The following is a 19,587-nucleotide window of genomic DNA, read 5'->3' on the forward strand; positions in this document are numbered from 1 at the left end:
TACAGTGTTATCTTAGTTTTAGGTGTATAATTTAGTAACCGTGTTACCTAGATTCTTAATCCTCCAAGAGGCCAGCTAAAGAGGATCAGGGGTGGTCACATCAGCCTGTGATAGACACCAAAATGAAGATGAACAGAGCTGAGCCAGGGAAGAAGGGGTGGGGACACAGGAGTGAGCAGGGCGGTCCCCCTACTGCACCCCTGCATTGTCTGTTTCCCCTGACAGCCCTCAGCATCCACGGGCAACTGGTAGCCAGGAACTGCGCCTCCTGAATCCAGTCCAACCTGACAGCCTCCTAGAATCCTAAGTGCAAACCCGGCATCTCCCAAAGGCAAGAAATTCAGGGCTTCAACAGAGATCCTCTGAGGAGTAATTTCAGCTTCCCACTCATGCCTACCAGTTCCTACCACAACTCCCCTCCTTGCTCCTAGAAAACCAACACTAAGAAGGCAGAAAGGAACCCAAATAAGATCATTTTCCTCCTTTTCAGTTAACTAGCCTAGGAGGTGTCATTGAGACTATCCCGGGTCACGTCACCACATTCACAGGGAACTAGGGGCAACGTTTCTGAATATAAAAGCTTAAGCACCGATCAGGCTAGTGCTGGACATGGCTGTAGTGGGTGCCACCAGCGAATGGTTAAACGTGATGCGCTATGTTCCTTCACCACCCCAGCCCCTCCTCGGTGACTTCAGAAGGAAGGGCCTGCGTCAAGATGCTCAGGGTTTCGGCCATCTGAGGGTGGTGTAAGAAACTTGAATTACAGGCTAACTGAGATAATCTGTACAAGGCCACCACATGCAAACACTCCTGTACATCTTTCCTTCTAGGCAGATGGTGGAGACTGAAACCCAGATGAAGACACTGGACCACCTAAACTACACCAAGCAGTGAAGATCTAAGTGGGCGCGTGGGCCACCTCTCCTGCTCCACTGAATTCATTCCAACACTGCTTCCCTGACACCCTTCCCACCCCACCCCCAACGTGCTCCCAACAGGCTAAAGGTTCCCTTCTACTCCAAGGGCCCTGTTGCACCGTACCCCGTGCAATTCAAGAGAGCCACATGGGAGCCACATGGCAGCAGTGGGGAGAAGGCAGAGAGACACACATTCCCACCCTGAAGCAGGGCTGACATCAGAGGAGATGCAAGAATTCCCACCCATCGTATGTTTGGCAAGTGCAGGAGACAGCCCTTCTCTAGACCTATCTATCAGTCTTCCCAAATGCCTGCGTGCCAGATAAAATGTACCAAAGACTGATGGCATGGCCTGAACATGGAACATCTGGAGTTTAGAGCATCAGGCTTTATGGACTCAACAGCTCCTGGACTAAAGGCCGCACTCAGTTTAGTAAATCCAAATGTACGTTCCTCACGAGGAATCAGAAATCCTGTTGCTTTGAGGGATTTATGTAGTAACTGCAGGGTACGAGCTCAAGTTCCCTGAGCTGCTAAGGGGGTACTTAGGACCCAGAGAGAGTGCTTCAAAAGGATTATGGGTATTCTCCCTAAACCATCGGGTTCGCTGCTAAACCTATCATCTGAGGCTACTCCAAGGTTTGTTTAGACCTACCTAATCTATAATTTTGGCCCCTATATCTTCAACTTTGGCCTTTTTTATGGCATTGGGCAGTAACTCTCATCTCATCCACTCTACTTGTGTGTTCACACTTTTCCTTGGCTTTCTGTTCCTCTATACCGACCTCACTATGGCTATATGACACATAAAGCCTTATCTGGGGCCCAAAAGCAGGAATGAGGAATTTATAGAATTTGCTATAAAACTTTAACAACTCCTGGGAGGGAAGTTCTTCTTCCTGGCAACTTGACGTAATTATAAGATGAATGAAAAGGAGGCTGTGGGTAGAGAGGAGGAGGCCCCGAGCTCTGTCAATGGTCAGGGGTCCTACACTATTCCCGGAACACAGGCTTAGAAGGCCCTTCAGACGTCAGCTAGATCAAACCCTTTCTTTTACAGACAGGGAAAATGAAACCCAGAGAGGTGACGTCAACTTGCCTTTGGTCACAGGGTTACTAATTCTAGACCTCTTGACTCCCTGTCCAATACTTTTTTTCCTCTATACCACTACTGTTTACTCATAGCTGTGGATTGGGAAGGAGCTGGTCTCCCCTATAACTTTGCCACTGTCAAGCCCTGGTTCATCCTTCTGGACAAACACTGCTCTTCCCCAAGTTCCTAAGGATCAAAGAGGAACAATCCATCCAAAGATCTAAGAATTAACGTGGCTTCGGACTATACAGACCCACGATGCCGCCTGTTCCAGCTCCAGACTATAAGCTTTCAATATCAGTGGTCAGCCTCTACAATAGAAGAGCTTCCTTGGAGCAGAGATTCCAGTTGAATATCAAGAATTATAAAGCAAGCAACCTTGAATACCTAACTTCAATTGCATGATACCGCTGTGTATAACAGCTCTAAAATTTGAGGGTGCTGTTCCCATCAATCCAGACAGAGTGAAGGCAGCAGTTAATTTTAGTGATCTATTGACCTTTATCTTTAAAAAGCACTGAAAGGAGAACAGATCACCATCATGCTATTCAAAGGTTCTATAAGGTTACCCATTCCAGTCCCACTGGTATTCCAAATACAGTAATGGAGACACAGCGATAGGGTTCAGGGGATACAACAAACCCACTGACAGAGCCAGACATAAAATCAGGGGCATTGGACTGTACATTGAACCTGATGCTTCTAATTAATGAGGCCATATGTCTGACTCAAAAGGCCATGTCCTAAAGCAACATCAGCAGCTCCAGTTCTAAATGAAATCCATTTAGAATGCAGGGAACTAAGGATTTAGGGGGAAATACACCAAACTATGATCTCTTCGCCTCTACGGGTTTTTTTTTTTTTCTCTCCCTCCTTTCAGAACAGGCCTCTCCTCATGGCCCCAAACCTTCTGACAACCCCATCACTGCCCCACAGTGTCGCCCACACTGGCCCAGAGCAGACAGCACCGATGCCTCTCCCAGCAGCAAACCCTCGTGTCTGAGAAGTCGCCAGGCAGACCCGATCTCCAGATCAATGGGTGTGATAGGTCAACGGGTGGTGAGCAGAGAAAAAGTGATCAATGCAAAAGAGGGAGGGAGCAGAAACCACCCTCCATCTGCCCAGGTCTGGTGGGAAAGGGAGACTGAGATGCGCAGCCCTCAGCCCTCATCCGCCGCTAATAAATGGCTCTGCCTCATCAGGAAGCCATTAGGAAATTGCAGCCACCACAGCCCTCAGCTCTCGGACTGAACGGTCTGCATGCAGATGGTGAAAGCACTCATTATCTCTGCCCAGACATCCACTGGCTCGCTACACGGTGAAGCCAAAGCAAGTGAGCCACCAAAATAAAGCTGGGGCTTGCCTGGTGAGGCAGCAGGGAACCAGAAGGTCCTTAGAGCCTGGGGACAGGGAGAGAGCACCTCCCCCACCAGGAAAGTGCATGGAGCATCAGGGGAGAGTAGTGGGGGCTCTTACCAGGACACACAGGTCCACCTCCTCCCGTCCTCTGCTGGATAGCCTTGCCGGCATCAAAAAAAGCTACCCTCTGCTAACGGGGGTATGGGGTCTCTTTTGCGGGTGATTAAAATGTACTAGAATTATGTATCAGCAACCGCTGTACAGCTCTGTGAATGTACTAAAAACCACCAAATTGTACACTCTAAAATGGTGAATTTATGTTATGGAAATTAAATCTCAATTTGAAAAAAACTATATATATATATATATATAGGAGCTAGTGAGCCACCTGCTATGAGCCAAGCAAAACTCGGTGATTGGGAGACACAGACCCTTCACTTGGAGTTTCCCTTTTCGTGGGGGAAACAAACCCCACATAAACACACAAGCAATAGCCACACAGTCACATCTCGCGATGAGCGACAGAACAATGACTAAGACAAAAGGTTTTGCAATGGAGACGAAGTGAGGCGGGAGCTGGGCTCCAGAAGCCTTGGGGAAGGGGGCAGGAAACGGCCTGCTGATGTCCTGAGTGTAGGGGGTGCGAGACAGCCGGGGGGGGGTGTCATGGTGTGATGTACACCTCCAATGGATGGCACTATCGGGAAAGGGAAGCCAGAGGGGCTGGGACTCTGCCACGTGAAAGCCTCCTGAGATAACAGAGAGGCTCTGCTCACTGGAGACCACGTGAGAGGCTGGGCAAAGTCCACTTCCAGAGGCCAATTTGCAGTGTCTACAACTTCCGGGGTGGGATGCTTAGGCGAGGCCTGGGAGGTAGGGTCACAGACTAGGATGAAGTAGAACACCTCCCATTCTCCTAAGCCAAAGATGTCCCCAGAAGACGCTGCCCAAGGACTTATACTTGGATCTACAAGGCTTTCAAGAGAAAACAAATCTCCATCAGACCCAGTTCTTTCTGGACGTTTCTCTCCCCACCCCTGGAGGGAGACAAAGGAAGGGCAGGCAGAACAGAGCTTGGGGCAAACAAACCCCCGGCCAGGCTCACTGGACATGAGCCGGAGGAAGGTGCAGTCACAGCACTGTGACCAAAAGAGATCTTTTGGAAAATTCTTTTCCAAGAGGGATCATGAGTTTTGTCCCCTGGAATGCCCCAGAGCAGTTCTGATTGGTTCCGTGGCCCTGACTCAGAATGAGCACAGTTCCACCCTCAGATGAGTAAATAAACTGACCCAAGGAATGGAGAGAGGGAGAGGAGAAAAGAGAACAGACAGGCGGAGAGCAGAACGGGAACCAGGAGAAGGCAAGTGCCGACTCTGGGGCAGGGAGCAGACAGATGAAATTTCGAGTCCATTCCAGAGTCGGGTGGTGTGGCAGAATTCAAGGAAGAATTCTCTGAGCCTTACACCCCACTCCAGTTGGGATACAGCCCTGCCTTGGCAGCCTGCTCATTGCTGCTTTATAATATACTGAATTAGTCACTGGATTAGCAAGCACATTTACACACACTGGCACACAGCTGTTTAAAGACACAGGATCCCCTTTTCTAGGTGCCAGATATTGGCTGTAAATCAACCATTGCAATTGGCAACAGGCAGACTCCAGAGGTGCACGGTTCCTACAGGCGTCTTCAGCTGCAAAGCACGTTAGGGACATTTGGCCAGAACTGGGAAGATCTAAGAGGCATTGCTGGGGGACAGAAGGGGCAGCATGTGGAGAGGAAAGAAAGTAGGATTTTTCAGTCCTGAAGCTGATTATCTTCAGGAGGTTGCCAAACGGATTCACTGGCCCCGACCTTCTCAGGGAGGAGTGAGCTCTCCTCCTCGGCTGGCTCTTTTCACAAGGAGCAGAGATTCTGTCCCAGACCTTGGATGCCTAAGGTCGCTCCCAAGGAAAGAAAGCATCCCAGGGCAAAGAGGAGAGTCCTTACGCAGCTGAAATCATCCTCTGCCCTCCCTGATCGCTACAATTCCAAGAAACGTCCTTGTTGACAAGGCAAGGGCAATGCCTGTAAATAACACTTGTGCGTTGGAAACGTGACCCAAAGTCCTAACTCAAGTTTGGTAAGTATGCGTGAGAGGAAGAAGATGTTGCTAACTGGCCACGGGGACTGCTCTGGCCCCGCTGGTTATGGTGGTGTCGAGTGGAAAATTTTCTGTAACCAGGTTAACAGTAACCACAGTTTTAACAACCACTGAAGTCATAAGAAGTGCTGTCAGCAATGAACACGGTGGCCTACAAGATAATGATAAAATACCATTTACTGAGACCCTGTGGCAGTGGAAAAATATTGTCTCAAATCACCTCAAATCCGGACAACAGTCCTGAAAGCTCTTTATTAGGATCTCCATTGTAAGGATCAGGGAAAAAAAGGCTTACGGAAATTAAATACTTTGCCTAAGGACAAGTTAGCAAGCAGAGAGTCTGAATTCAAACTCAGGGCTGGCTCACATCAACACTTCCCTTCCCAGGACACCATGGTGCCTGCAGTGAGGGACTTCTTCATCAGCCACATCATGAATGGCAGACTGTGATTTAGGGACAAAGATTACTTTCTACAGAGCAACCTAAATGCAAATCCCTTCCCTTGGACTTAGCTGTCTCATCCACCAAATGGGAAAAAGAGAATCTAGAGAGATCTGAAGATTGTGGGAAGAAATTGTGGCATACACAAATCTGCCTGGCAAAGAGAAAAAGCAAATACAATTACTAAAAAGGGTACACTGCAGTGAGGCATTTTGAGATGATTTGCAAAGAGATTTGAGACTGGTTTGCGTAGGAGGAACCTATCTTGCACCACCAGCTTTTAGAAATTCAAATATTAATTCCTTGGAATTGGTGTGCCCATAAAAACACTGAAAATATTCTCTTCTTAGAAAGCAAGGCAGCCGAGGGCCACCAGAGACCGGACTCATCCTTGCTCCTTGCTCTCTGTCTGCAACATGCCTGTGAGCAACCTGACCAAACCCTATGAACCCAGAGGCAAGACACAAGGGCCTGATCTCATTTAAAAAAAAAAAAAAAAAAATCGCTGTTTTGTTCATCCAGCATCCCAAATCCTTTGGAGACACTGAAGCCAGTTTGGAATTTCACATTTCCCCCATCAGCCCATCCATCACAGAAGACTACAGGTGAGGGCGTGGAAAAGCCACAAAGCCCCCCTAAGAGAAACCTTCAGAAATCCAGAAATAAAGCCAACAGATACTGTTTAAAAAAAAAAAAAAACAACAAAAAAAAAACTTCAATTGAATCAGAGGTTAACTGCAGGTCCGCCATGTAGACATTGATTCATTCCATGTGTGTTTATTTATCTACAAACATTCCTGTTGCATCAAGTGGCCTCAAGGCCTAGACTTGTGCCTCTGAACATCCCCTCCCTGGAGAATTCTCAAGCAAGGGTGGAGCTCTTACTCCATTCCTCGATTTCCCAATCCGGAAAATGGGGGCCAAAGCCCCAGTTCTGTACATAAGTTTGGTGAATTTAGTTAGCAACTTTTCATTCATGCATTTTGAATTTGAAAATGCACAGTGACAATTCTAGGAACTATGGGGGGGGGGCTTTCTCTGTATTACACATCCAATGGTAGCTATTTAAAGATCTACTGAATGTTTTCTTCCTTACCCTGATAATAATGAGGAGGCTGGAAGAGCATAACGCACAAAAGGATGTTCCAAGACTCAAAGCCTCTGATGAGAACGTTAGTAAATTCTCTCTCCAAGCAGGCTCTAAACTGGTAGGACTTTGTAATTAAAAAGATCTAAGCTCAAATTCATGACTTGAGAGCTCCAGAACCTTGGAAAAATTAATTGAACCTTTCTGAGACTCAATTTCTTACCTTCAAAATGGGGATTAAAACACCAAGTTCACGAAGGTTTGTTTAAGGAAGGTGATTATTGGAGCAAAGCACCCTACCACGTGCCCGGCACACAGTAGGTACTCTATAAATATTAGTTTTACTTCTCTCTCTCCTCCAAACTGAAACCCAGACACATACAAAGACCAAAAACGAGCACCAAGCAGTTTTGAAGAACGTTTGGTTTCCATTAGGAGGCAAGGAAGGTGTAAGATTGAACTCTTGATCTGACGTGAAATCAAGGATGCATTTCCTGTACACACACACATGACTCACCCTTAGTTTGTATGCATTCAGGATTGTAACTCTGTATCATATCTCTCCCTAATTTAATAACATTTCTTGCATCAACAATGACTCCAAGAGTACTTTCTAAACCTGAGCTCATGAACTCTCTCACTCTCTCCCAAGGAGAGGCAGCTCACTCAGGAGGAGCGAGCGAGCACCCTTCTTCCAAAAGAGTAGAGATGACAAAGAGATGTGGTGATACTCTGGCATTCCAGAGTAAAAAGAGACTCAGCTCTCCTCATTCCCACACCAGACAAGAGAAGGCAAAAGGTTGACCAACCTATGTAAGTGGACCTGCCCGGTTTCAAGCACAGAAAACGTTCAAACCGGGAAAAGGTAAGACCAAGGACTCCTTATGACCCAAACTCCCCACAGGTGGAGAGCACGAAGCCAAAGTTCAGGTTGAGAAGGAGACACACTTCCAGCCACACTAAGATTCACTTTACAAGACTAGATTTTCCTGGCAAGCATTAAGTTTAGGGCCGAGATTCAAAAGTGCCAAACTTAAAATGATGATCTCTGTTTTTGTTGCAATCAGGGGTACCACCCTCTACTCCCCATTCCCATCTCCTTTTGCCTTACAATCCAGAGCCCTCCCAAGGGCACTGCTGGCTACTCAGGATTACGTTCACCCATAGGAAAACAACAACATGCTAAGGGGACACTTCTCAGTGTAACAACCTGTCACCCCACCTTGGAACACTCTAGTTTCCAGAGTGACCAACACAAGGAGGGAGGGGACTTATTTTTATTGCTAAGGAACAACACATTGTATGAGTTAGCTAAACTCGGCAGTGTATATACCTGTTACCATAGCAAATGCCCCTGCCCCAGATGAAAACAGGGGAGAAAAAAAACCCCACTCATCTAAGATGCCATTCCTTCTTATACACCTCTTTGGCACAATTCTTGCTCATAAAATGCAGTATGAGATTCAAAGGTTTTTGGTTTTTGATTTTTGGGTTTTTTCCCTCCAGCTACCTGAAGTTCCTGCTAGTCATCAAAATGGACCTCGCTTGCTAAAATGGGTAAACGGAGGCACAGAAGACTATATATTTCAACACGGGAAAGCAGGTTGGACAGGGATTCTATTCAAAATTCTTTATATTTAAAAAATAATGAATTTCTCAAAGTCCAGGGTCAACCCATCCCAGAGGGAAACTGCATATTTATCTAGAAACCTGTGGAGTAACTCACATTTTTTTCTTACTTCTTGAGAAGAAACTAACTTGCCATCCTACTTAAAAATTGGCCAGTGGGTTGGCATCATGGAAAGCTATGCAGATTTTTCAGATCCTATGTCAGAGTCATCTGTGCAACCCACTCAGAGCTCAATAATTAGCCAACTGTGTGGGACCCACTAACTACATATAAAATATGTGGGGGAATCTATCTCTGGCAAAAGAGGAGAGGGTGTCTTGTTGGCATTTCTTATCTCCAGCTCATGTTTATTATTATGATGATGATTACTATTATCATTAACATTGAATGCACTACATACTCACCAAATCAAAGAAACAGTGAAAATGTGTGTGGCTAAACAGAAATGTCAGGAGGTTTGGAGGAATACAGCTTCCTGTTCTAACTCTGCCACTGAACTTGACCATGTAAACTTGGGAAAAAAATTCAGAATCACTGCTCTGCAGTTGCCCCATTTATAAAACGTTACTAACTAAAAAAAAATTACCTTGAGGTTCAAGTGTGGTGAAGTCACGTGTCTAACTGTAAAACTGCTACCAAATTATAACCAAGTATTAAGGGACCTGGTCGATAATAAACACAAACACACCTGAGTGTTTCCCCCAAACTCAACAAGCATCCTAGTTTTTCTGCGCGTGTTGGAGGCAGCAGACCCGGAACTTGAGTGAGTGGGTCTGAATCTAAAGCCCTCCACTCCCCAGCTGTGTGAGCTCAGGCAAGTGGCTGAACCTCTCCGTTTCTCCATCTGTGAAATGGAAATAATACTTAGCCATTAGGGGTGAGGGTAAAATAATGAGGTCCTCGGCACATGAATACCCTCACGGATTAATAAGTTGGCCCCTAATAACTAATAGGGGGGGGAAAGGGGTCAAGATGAGGGGAGAGAAGCGCCCACATAAGTACCAGTAGATAAGGTGTACCTTATTACCAGTGGCAGTTTTTCTTGTTTTTCCCCAAACTGGCACGCCGCCCTTAGATGCCTGCTGCTGACAGAAGAGGGGAGAAGTGTGACAGGCCCTTCTCAAAGTGTAGAAATAACATCAAGAAAATGATTTTCAGATAACGGCTGTGTGCAGGCGACACTCTCCCATGGCTGCAAAGAGAGGCCTTTGAGAAGCAAGGCGGCCTGGGCTCACCACGCCCCAACACCCACTTGTAGCGTCAGGGACACGGCTGGGGCAGCTAAAGCAGGTGGTGTCTTGCGTGAACAGCCAGAAGCCAGAGGGCCCGGGCCCTTCCCTCTACATAAACAGGGGGCAGAGGCCTTGACTCACTGAGTATGTCAGGAAGAGGCACTGAGGGGGCTTTCAGCAGAATACATTCCTGCTGCAGGAGGGGACTGTTTACCTACCGAGCAGTGCCCTGAGAAGTGGCAACTTAGACAGAATCGGCTCACTGCTCAGACCACATGCTCAGCCCTGAGGATGCAGCTGGGGCTGGCCGCTTCACCTAGCGGACCCCTAACCTACATCTCCTTCCTCCAGATGAGACCCCACACTGAAACTGCCTTCCGCTGCAACTCTAGCAAAGGCCGATGGGACAAGGAAGCTGTTTCATGGAGGGGGACTAAGAGGAAAGTATGATTCCTGGTCCAGTGTCACCCCTGAGACACATGCCCAAGTTTCTCCGACGGCAAGCAAGGCCGGGAACAGTTCCCAACACCTCCCTCCATGAGAGCTATTAACCTTCACAGATGTAACCCCAGTTCTCCCAATGATTGGCAAAAGTTGAGGATTAGGAGAAAAAACACCCTCATTTTGCCCACCTCTTGAGTGACATATACTATGTTCTCTCCCAGCCTGAATTATTTCAGATGTTCTCTAAGATCATAAAATGTCGGGGTAAAGAGAAACCTTATGGGTCATCTTCTCTGGCTCATGCATTTGACTAAGGAAGAACATGAGGTTCAGAAAAAATGAAATGATTTGCCCAAGGTCATGCAGACAAACAGGTGCAAAGCCATGGCTAGAATCCAGGGCTGTTGACTCTCTAAGCAATGATGGGCCCCCCCAGAATGTACACTCCACTCACAATATTTATTCCTACTATGCTGCTAAGTCTCCCCTTACCATGCGTGAATCCTCACTGTATTCCATACATTTAATTAGTATTTCAATGACATAAGACAACCTTTGCATAAGGTATAGAACTCACTTAAGTTTTAGGCAAGGAACACCAGGTAGGAAAATAATAGAAGTATAAAGGTCATCACATGAAAACTCTTCCACCAAAAATGTCCTGGTGATGGATTTTCTGAAGGGTATTTTAAAATCAGACTCAGCAACGCTTTTATTTTAAACATGAACGCTAAGTAATGAATTACCCTAGCACCAAACTGTTATCACAGAAAAATGACATTTGTTAGGAGCCGTTACAGTACCTGGCACATAGTAAGAGTTTCTAAACGCTTCAAAAAAACATGGATCTACAAACACTCCCTGGGTTTAGGAATGCCCTTGCCTGACCTAGATTTTTTATTTTCCATTTGTACCTTGAAAATAAGTACCTGATTGATTCTGTCATCTACTCTGAGGTTTAACACCTATTCTGATAAACTGATACAGAGGTTTTAACAACTAACAGTATGAGTAGGAGGTAGAGTAATGCTACAAAAAAAAAAAAAAAATCATCTGTCTCAGAAGCCTATTCAGTAACACTTCTCTGTCCTTAAAACCTCCCTACCTTCAAAGGTAAAATTCATCCTGAGATTCAAAATGTTCTTACATGGGTCCTGCCTTCAGGTTTCCTTCTCTCTTCCCTTTCTACAATCAAGGTAGTTTTCTTCAGATTTATGTAAGCCTTTCTTTTACTCTAAACTTTCAGCATTCTTCCCACACTGTTCTTTCTATCTAAAATAATCCTTTCCCTGTTCTTACACCTCCTTCAAATGCTTCTGAAATAGCCATGTTCTCCCTGAAGCTGACCTGTGAAATTATTCTAGCCTAGAAGTGTTGGAAGACAGAGCCCAACAGGCACAGAAAATATAAATAATCATTGATCCACACGCAGGTCCATAAATTCACACCATGGTCCTCCTGCACTTTCAGCCATGGAAGCATCTGGAGCCCAGGGAAGATCTCATCTGACTGACCCCCACCGGTCATGCATCCACCAGGGATTTAAAGGCTCCTAAAAAGATTCCACAGATGAAGAATGGAGAGCCGAGGTCACCCACCTGACCACCCGAGACTGGTCAATATGAGGATTTTTCCAAGAGTCTATGAAATAATCACTTAAAAGCTTTTATTCATTTTTGATTATTTCTTTTTGTTCCTTTATGAGTTCTTTCATACTTGCCTGCTCTTTTTTTCTCTCTCTTCCTTTTTAGCCAAAAGGGATGTTGCAGTTGAATCCACTGTTCCCTTCCTCCCCTCCTAAAGCAGTGAGGGCTCGCTTTTTACTTTTGTTTTTGTGTTTACCCACTTTAATGGTACCAAAAAAAAAAAAAAACCAACTCTTTTTTTTTTTTTCTTGCCCTTTTTGATCCCATCAGTAAAACTTCTCATCTTGGACAAGCATTAAAACAAAACAAAGCAAAAATGTTAATTGTCTTCACTCGTGTAATGATGACATTTTCCCCCAACTCAAAAGGTCATTTTCACACACACACACACACACACACACACACACACACACACCCTCCCCACACACGACATACACAAAGTTTACAGTTCCTCTGCAGAACCTTGCAAAGCAAAAATCAACAGCTTAGCATAGCTCCCCAAAGCTACCAAGAGGTTTCAAATGCTTGAAGGGAACTTGTTTGAGGTTGATTTGTAGTTTAGTTGTTTCTCAGGCTCTGAGAAATATTATATTATGCGTCAAAAACACATTTAAAAATATAACTCATGGTTGGGGGAAACCACACTGAACTTGAATTGTTTCAAACTCTTAATCTGGCCCTCGTAGGTTACTTTGGATGGTCTAAGTCCCAAAATTAGCAATTGAGAATAGATAATTATAAAGAATATTGTCATCTAAATTCAATATCTAACTGGTGTGACCCTCATTTGCTGGGAGAGTCCCAGCTTATGTCCATCATTCTAGTATAATTATTCACAGTGTCCATTACATTCTCAAAAGTGTCCCAGTTTAGATGGTAAATTATATTAATTCACTACCTATACACCATCAAGATCTGAAAGCCAATAGCCTAAAACCAGCCAATACTACTTTGGGTCTTAAAGCACCATCCAGGTCAGTATTCTACAATTCTCAGGGACAGAACTAAATGCTACAGAAAAGGACAACTGAAAAAAGTTGATGGGACAGTAAGACGCGACATTTGGGAGTGTCCAGTGACAGGCTTGGACCCAAGCAGCAGAAACTGGAAAGCACCTGGGAAATATGACGAAGTTGGCCAAATAATCAATAAATATTTATGGCTTGGACAGCAATATTTTGAGTGTATCTGTAAGCATGGCTCCCTGCCAGTGAAATTGGATCTACTGCAACCTACACCACAGACCAATTTCTTTCTGTATCTGCACGGAGCCTCTAAACTACACAACTAAAAGAAAAAAGTAACACAGATAGGCACAGGGCTTTGGACAAGTAGCCAAGCAGAAATAGCCTGTTTATGCAATTTGAAAAACATCTACTGACATTTTGAAAAAAAGATGTCTTTAACCCAACTGAAAAAAGTGAAGCTAAAGACACATGACAAATAGAAATGATAAATTTGGGAATTGTCTTGACGTTCTCAATGCTGGGTTAAGGACTGCTTAGCAGCTATAAGCAAAGAGTGGGCCTAAGAGGCTGTGAACACGAGAGCAGATCTCATCAGACATTCTGTCTGAGCAGGGAAGTGGGGCCAACATTTCATTCTGGAGCAGCCGATAAAAATATGGAGACTGCGTTGTCAATAGGCAAATCCACCTCTATGATGACTGTGTAGGTCCCAGGATATTAATTACTCGGAGAAAATGCTCCCCATAAGGCAGTGATAGAGAAACCCATACCTTACCCAGGGACAAGTAGTCGGGGCGTCTGTGTCTGGATTAGCCAGGGTTCATGGAGGTCTGGTAGGTCCGCGAGCAGAATCCCAAAGCTCGCCCTCCCTCCTTGTGTCGTAAAAACTACACACAGTCCCCTGGCCCATGAAACAGACTTGAAAATACTACATTTTAGTTGGAAAAAATAAAACACTTGGTGTGTAGACAGCAAATGTAGGGGCCTATGGCTTCTTGAGGAAGCAGGAAAACTGAACTACAGCCGTATTAAGAAAACAAACTAGTTGCTGATCTAGGTCTCTCATTGGCCAGATTGTGAGTGAGATTATATGCAGAGCTGTGTCTGTGATGCAAGAGGCAAAACAGGCAGCATCAGGAGGCTCCAGGAAGGATGTGACCTTGGAAGTGAACATAATCGCCTCCCCACCTGCGAGAGAGAGAGAAGTACATCTGGAAGACATTGGAAAAACAAGAACCCTGGCTCTCTGCTTGGTGATCTGAGGCAAGCATGGCTCTAACCTTCAAGTACCTTCCTAAAGCACCACATCTGGACTGGCAGGCCTGAAGACTGCCCACGGAACAGGCCTCTCCCTAAGCTCAGAACAGTCATGCAAGGTGGCCGGGAGCCCTGCACCTCCTCGACCCCCAGAGGACCCACCCTCACTGCTTCCTCATATGCCCCCTTTATACATATATGTGTGTGTGTGTATATATATATATATATATATATATATATATATATGTAATTGTTTTAAACATATGCCCCTTTTAATTTCCAGAGTTTCTATGAATAACATGGTGCTTTTACTTTAGGTATAAAATGCCTGCCACAGCTCATCAGTTTGTAAGTTTCTAACAGTGCGGCCTTGGGCAAATTATGCATCTCCCTGAATATCATTTTCCTCATCTGAAAAAAGGGATAAAATGATAGCTCTCCCCACCTGAGTTAGTGTGAAGAGTAAAAAAGTGTTATTTGATGTGAGAGTGCCAGGTACATAATGTAGGCTCCATAATTTGTCATTTGTGAATAGCAATCTACCTTCAATGCTAGCTCATGGGATACCACTAGAGCCACGGGTCATTCATTCCACAAACCAGAGAGACGTCTGTAATTATGCTGTTGCCATAGCCCTTGTAGAGTCATCTGTGCTCCTTGAAAGAGAGAGCCCTGCTTTCCTGAAAAATCCTGACTTATACTAACCAGCTCTCTGCCTTGCAGAGATTTTGCTGGAGCCCAGGGTCAGCTTGGTTCTTGGAGGCTGACCACAGGCTGGTTTGTCCCCTGGGCCGGGGGGGGGGGGGGGGGGGATGGTGATCCTCCTACAGGGTGGTCTGGTCTCTTTAAGAAAGAAAAAAAGTTACATAGACAAAAAAACAGCAATACAAACCAACCAAAAATGCCAGGAATGCAAGCTCTGCCAACCAAATAAATAAATAAAATGTGAGATACTTTATAATAACTGGACATGATGCCTTTTTCAACTCTGCATAACTGAAACACTGCTTTTTTCATCAGCCCTTCAAATGTCCCCCCGGCCCCTAGTCTTGGTGGCCCTCTTGCTTAGAGGTAGCACTGATCACCTCCATCACCCAAAGTAACTGACCAACCCCTGTGCCTTTCTTTAGCTCTGAGTTGGGACCTGGAGACACTCAGACACTCGGAAAGTTACCTGGTTCACTGTGTTGGCTCTGTGAGGCATAGCATGGAACCTCATTGGCATGAGATCTCAGCTAAAAAAGGAGAAGAGGTGCACAATATAGCAAGCAGTGGCCCCTGTGAAACATTTCAAGGGCCCCCGAAAATTCTACACTGGTCAGGCTCATTTTCTGTTGACTTGTTTTCTAGTTAACTGTTGAGAATCTGTTATGGGTGAGTACTGCTTTAAGATTGTGTGCACACCAGTAGACGTAATTTTCCAATCAACCCGATGAGATAGAACAGTCATTACACTCATTTTGTGGATGCAGGAGCGAGAGCACAGAGAGCTGAAGTAATTTGCCCAAAGTCACACAGCTAGTAAGTGGCAGAGCTGGGATTCCAACCCAGACAAGCTGGCTCCAGAGTCCGGGCTCTGAACCACCGGGCTCGTTAGTCACTAATGGAGTGTGGTCTGCAGGGGTCTGGAAGCACAGTGAACGAGTGAGCTTAATAGCCTGGGCAGCTCTGACCATCTCTCTTGTCTATGCTGATGAAGACACAAAGACTGACCAAAGGGACAGCGAAAGGAACGAATCTTCCTATCTCTAAGGTCAATAGGGGTCCCCGATGAATGCACATCCCCTGCCGGGGTAGCGAACATCCAGAGTTAGAACTCCTACTCCTCTCTGGACATTATGCTCACCTCACCGAGAAGGTGGAATGGGAAAGGAGGGGGAAAATGAAGCAGCTTGGGAATGTATTTGCTTTGGCACCCAGCCTCCACCCTTCTCAGTAAGCTCCGCACCAGGAGGGAACTCCATACTCTCCACTCTCCGTGGCTTTGTTTGTTTTAGCCCATTTAAGATCCGAGAGCCCCTACAATCACATATTGCAATCAAAATGGTATACCCACTTTACACTTACAAGGGATGTCCAATTCCCAAGTTATTTCAAAATATATGTTAATTTGGTACTTAAAGCTGTTAAAAATCCTGAGAGGTCTCAATCTAGAAGAAATGTGAATAAAGGTTCTGGATCAGGTCCTAGCCACAAAGACAGGCAAATAACCCAGGACTCCTGTTTCAACACCCACTTCCCTACTGCCTCCCTACTGGCTCCCATGGATTGGGGTGGGATGGGGGGGCGGAATCCTGGTTTAATTATTTAAGCCAGATAAGATCCCAAACTAGTTGTCTCCACACATAAGAAACTAAACGACCCAAAGAATCATTCTGAAATATATTTAAGTCACAGCTGTGGACACAAAGCCACGTTGTGAAAAGTTAAACTTTAAACACATGTCCTATATGGTCTGATGGGCAAAGCAAATCCCCACTTACCCAGTGTCTTCCCCACCCACCAACAAAGGCAGGCAGCCCTGGCCAATGCTTCTTCTATCCGTGCACCTGCAAGCTTAAGCCTCAACTGAAGTTTCTTTGCTGAGTTTTTCAAAGGCAACTTGCAGTATTACTCAAGGCAACATATACCGAGAAGTTAGAAAAAGGGATTAATTTTACTCTAGCCACTGGCTTACAAGATTTTCTTAAGTAAGTGACTTACCTTCTCTGGGCCTCTATTTTCCTCTCTGAGATATGGGTATAATATTCACATCTACGCTACTAAAAATCCAGGGGAAAAAAACTAAACTAAAACTGCTATATATATTTTCAAGTTTCTCTGTTTTCCCCAAGACAGTGCCAGAAATCAAATCTCATTATGATGAATGGCAGAAGATTGCTCAATTTCTCTGACCTGTTGAAATTTTGTTGTATCGAAGGCTGCTTACAAAACCTGATCAGTGGCTTGTCAACCTTTTTTGAAAAAGAGAGGCACTGTAAAGACACTTATCATAATAGATGTTGACTGTAGCATTAGGGCTTACTGTCCCATTTTACAGATGGGAATGCCAAGCAAAGTTACTTGCCCTGAGGCTTATTTTTATCAATAACCAAAGTAACAACACCATATGCTCAGAATCTCTAATATATAATATTAAATTACCCGCCCCCCAAAATGACTTCAGCTGTTTACTGCGATCTAAAACATGTGTTTCCAGGGGCGCTTCTTCATTCCCAGCACACGAAATCCACTGTAGGTACGTGGACTGACCTATCTTACACGATACTTCCCAGACAGCCAAATCTGTCTCTTCCCCATAAACACACATATAAACAAGCCATTCTTAAAGAAAGAACCTATTAGTTGAGTTTCTATCTCTGCTGGCAACTATCCCTTCATTTCTTTGATACATGGCTTGGATCAATTGTGACTAAGAGAATTCATTCTGGCTTCCTTGAACCCCAAACACAACCAGCACAGCGACATCATTTCCGAACCGTAGGTCTAAGTGCCTGAAATGTCTCCGTGGTTCTAGTTGATCTCAGCATTGCTCTGACCGTCATCATCCTTGTAACAACAAACAAGCCTAGCCTTCTTTGTGCACTCCCCAGTGGAACTCCCAATCCTGGGGCTGAATGTTAGGGGGTCCAGCAGGGGAGGACAGGGCCATGTCTTCATTAACATTTCGGGAAGATCTCCAAGGGACAGAACATCAGCTTGGCTTGTGTTGGAAGTTTAAGCAGGTGAAGAAAGGGTTAAAATAAGCAACTGATGATGGCAGAGGCAAAGAAGTGTTAACCAAAGGCAAGAGCAGCTAAACTTATCAATAATCAGATACAACAGAGCAGCAGTTAATTATTTTCCAGAAAGCCTCACCTTCTCTCCATATCTTACTATATATACCTTTACCTCTAAAATCACTGATCTCGAAAGGATAGCTGGCAGTTCCCTATTCTAAAAGAAAACATCTATTCTTCTCAAACTGCATTTATTCCTGGACTTCTGGACCCCATGAAACTGTGTAGGATCAAAAATTGTGTCTAAGACAAGATCAAATTTCTTTCCTATCCCCTTCTTCTAAATCCTTCAAACCAAAGAGTTGGGTAACACCACCCACCAAAGACCCAAAGTCACGCTTGGGGTCAGGATGTTTTCCCTCTTCTAACAGATCTCTGGTACCAGAGGACAAACGTATGGCAGATGAGAAAGCTTTGGATAAAGTAAGTAACCTGCATGTATAGAATCGGGATGTTTCCAGAAGTTAAGATGATCATTTCAGTTCTCCTATCACCTCCTTGCCCTCAACCCAGAAAAGAGGAGCTAGATAGCAAAGGGGCATGTGACAGAGGAGCTCAGGAAGGCAAGACGTTTGAAAATGTGCTTGTAGGCCAGACAGCGAGACACTGTTTCTGTTCTTACTGCCCAGGGCCCTCCACCCAGCTCCAAGTCTGGGGGATGCAGGGGCTGTGGATGATGTCTTCTGCGCAGTGTCCATCCCCCCTAACGCTAAGGAATAAGGCCAGAGCGTGCTCGCTCATTTGGAAAGATTTAAAAAAAAAAAAAAAAAAAAAAGCAGGAATGAGGGTGCTGGACATTCTATAAGCTTTTTCTCACTACTCACAAAAACACAGCTGTGATAATAAATACCACCCCCTAAACAAGGGTCTCAGGCCACCAACAGTCCTCCTCTTCTCTACCTTGCTCCAGCTGCCACCAGCATCGCCTCGCTCAGGCAGAAACGCACTGCCTGGGAGGGAACAGCGGAAAGGGGGAGAAGCGGAGGGGACCCAGCCTCTGGCCGAAAGCTGGCGTGGGGGCCTCGACAGTCACCACTCACCCGGGGAGGGGAAAAGCTCCAGATCGACTTTTTCCGTCTTGATGATGGTGAGAGTCGGTTTGAGATCGACGGCCGCCTTCATGGTGCCAGGAGTGGGGGGCAGACAGGATTATAGCAAGTTTGCTGTTATTCTTGTTGTCTTTTTAATGGGGATTAGTAACAGGGGAAGGGGGACCGGGGGAATCCGACTTTCTTCCCTAAGATCTCAAATTCCCGCTGACTTTTCCCCGCGCCAAGAAGGTGCGCGCCCGGCACTCTCTCCCGGGAAGTTGGCACTTTGCGGAGAAGTGCGCGCGCCCCGGGTCCCAGCCTCGCCTGCGCCTCGCCCCGCTCCTCCTCGTCCTCGCCCCGCTCCTCCTCTCCGCCGGCAAGCAGCTTCAGCTCGCTCTCGCTCTCCGAAGCCGCGCTCTCCCTCCCTCTCTCCCTCCTCTTTAGGGCGTTTCTCGCGGCGCGGAGCCTCGGCCGCCGGGTCTGCGCGCCCGCCCCCCCCATCCCCCAGGCTCTCCGCGGGGGGGAGGGGCGGGGCCGGAGGGGCGGGGGCGGTCCGGGGGC

The 19,587-nt window shown here is 45.8% G+C and overlaps 1 protein-coding gene across 5 annotated transcripts in view; it reads right to left on the reverse strand.

Annotated features, from left to right (window-relative positions):
- Positions 1-19,587, reverse strand: part of ETS1 (ETS proto-oncogene 1, transcription factor) — a 112,039-nt gene that overhangs the window by 43,547 nt on the left and 48,905 nt on the right. For 2 of the 5 annotated variants that reach the window (XM_025893553.2, XM_025893551.2), the window contains exon 1: positions 19,036-19,492. The exons of 2 other annotated variants lie outside the window; for them this stretch is intronic. In XM_025893553.2, the coding sequence (XP_025749338.1) occupies positions 19,036-19,117 (82 nt within the window). In that variant the 5' untranslated portion in view covers positions 19,118-19,492. Of the gene's footprint in view, positions 1-19,035; positions 19,495-19,587 lie in introns of those variants that run through there. One more of the 5 variants, XM_025893550.2, reaches the window with a different exon arrangement.

This window comes from Callorhinus ursinus, unplaced genomic scaffold, assembly GCF_003265705.2.
Source record: "Callorhinus ursinus isolate GAN/ISIS: 27379988/994484 unplaced genomic scaffold, GSC_fseal_2.0 scaffold19, whole genome shotgun sequence".
NCBI classification, from domain to species: Eukaryota; Metazoa; Chordata; class Mammalia; order Carnivora; family Otariidae; genus Callorhinus; species Callorhinus ursinus.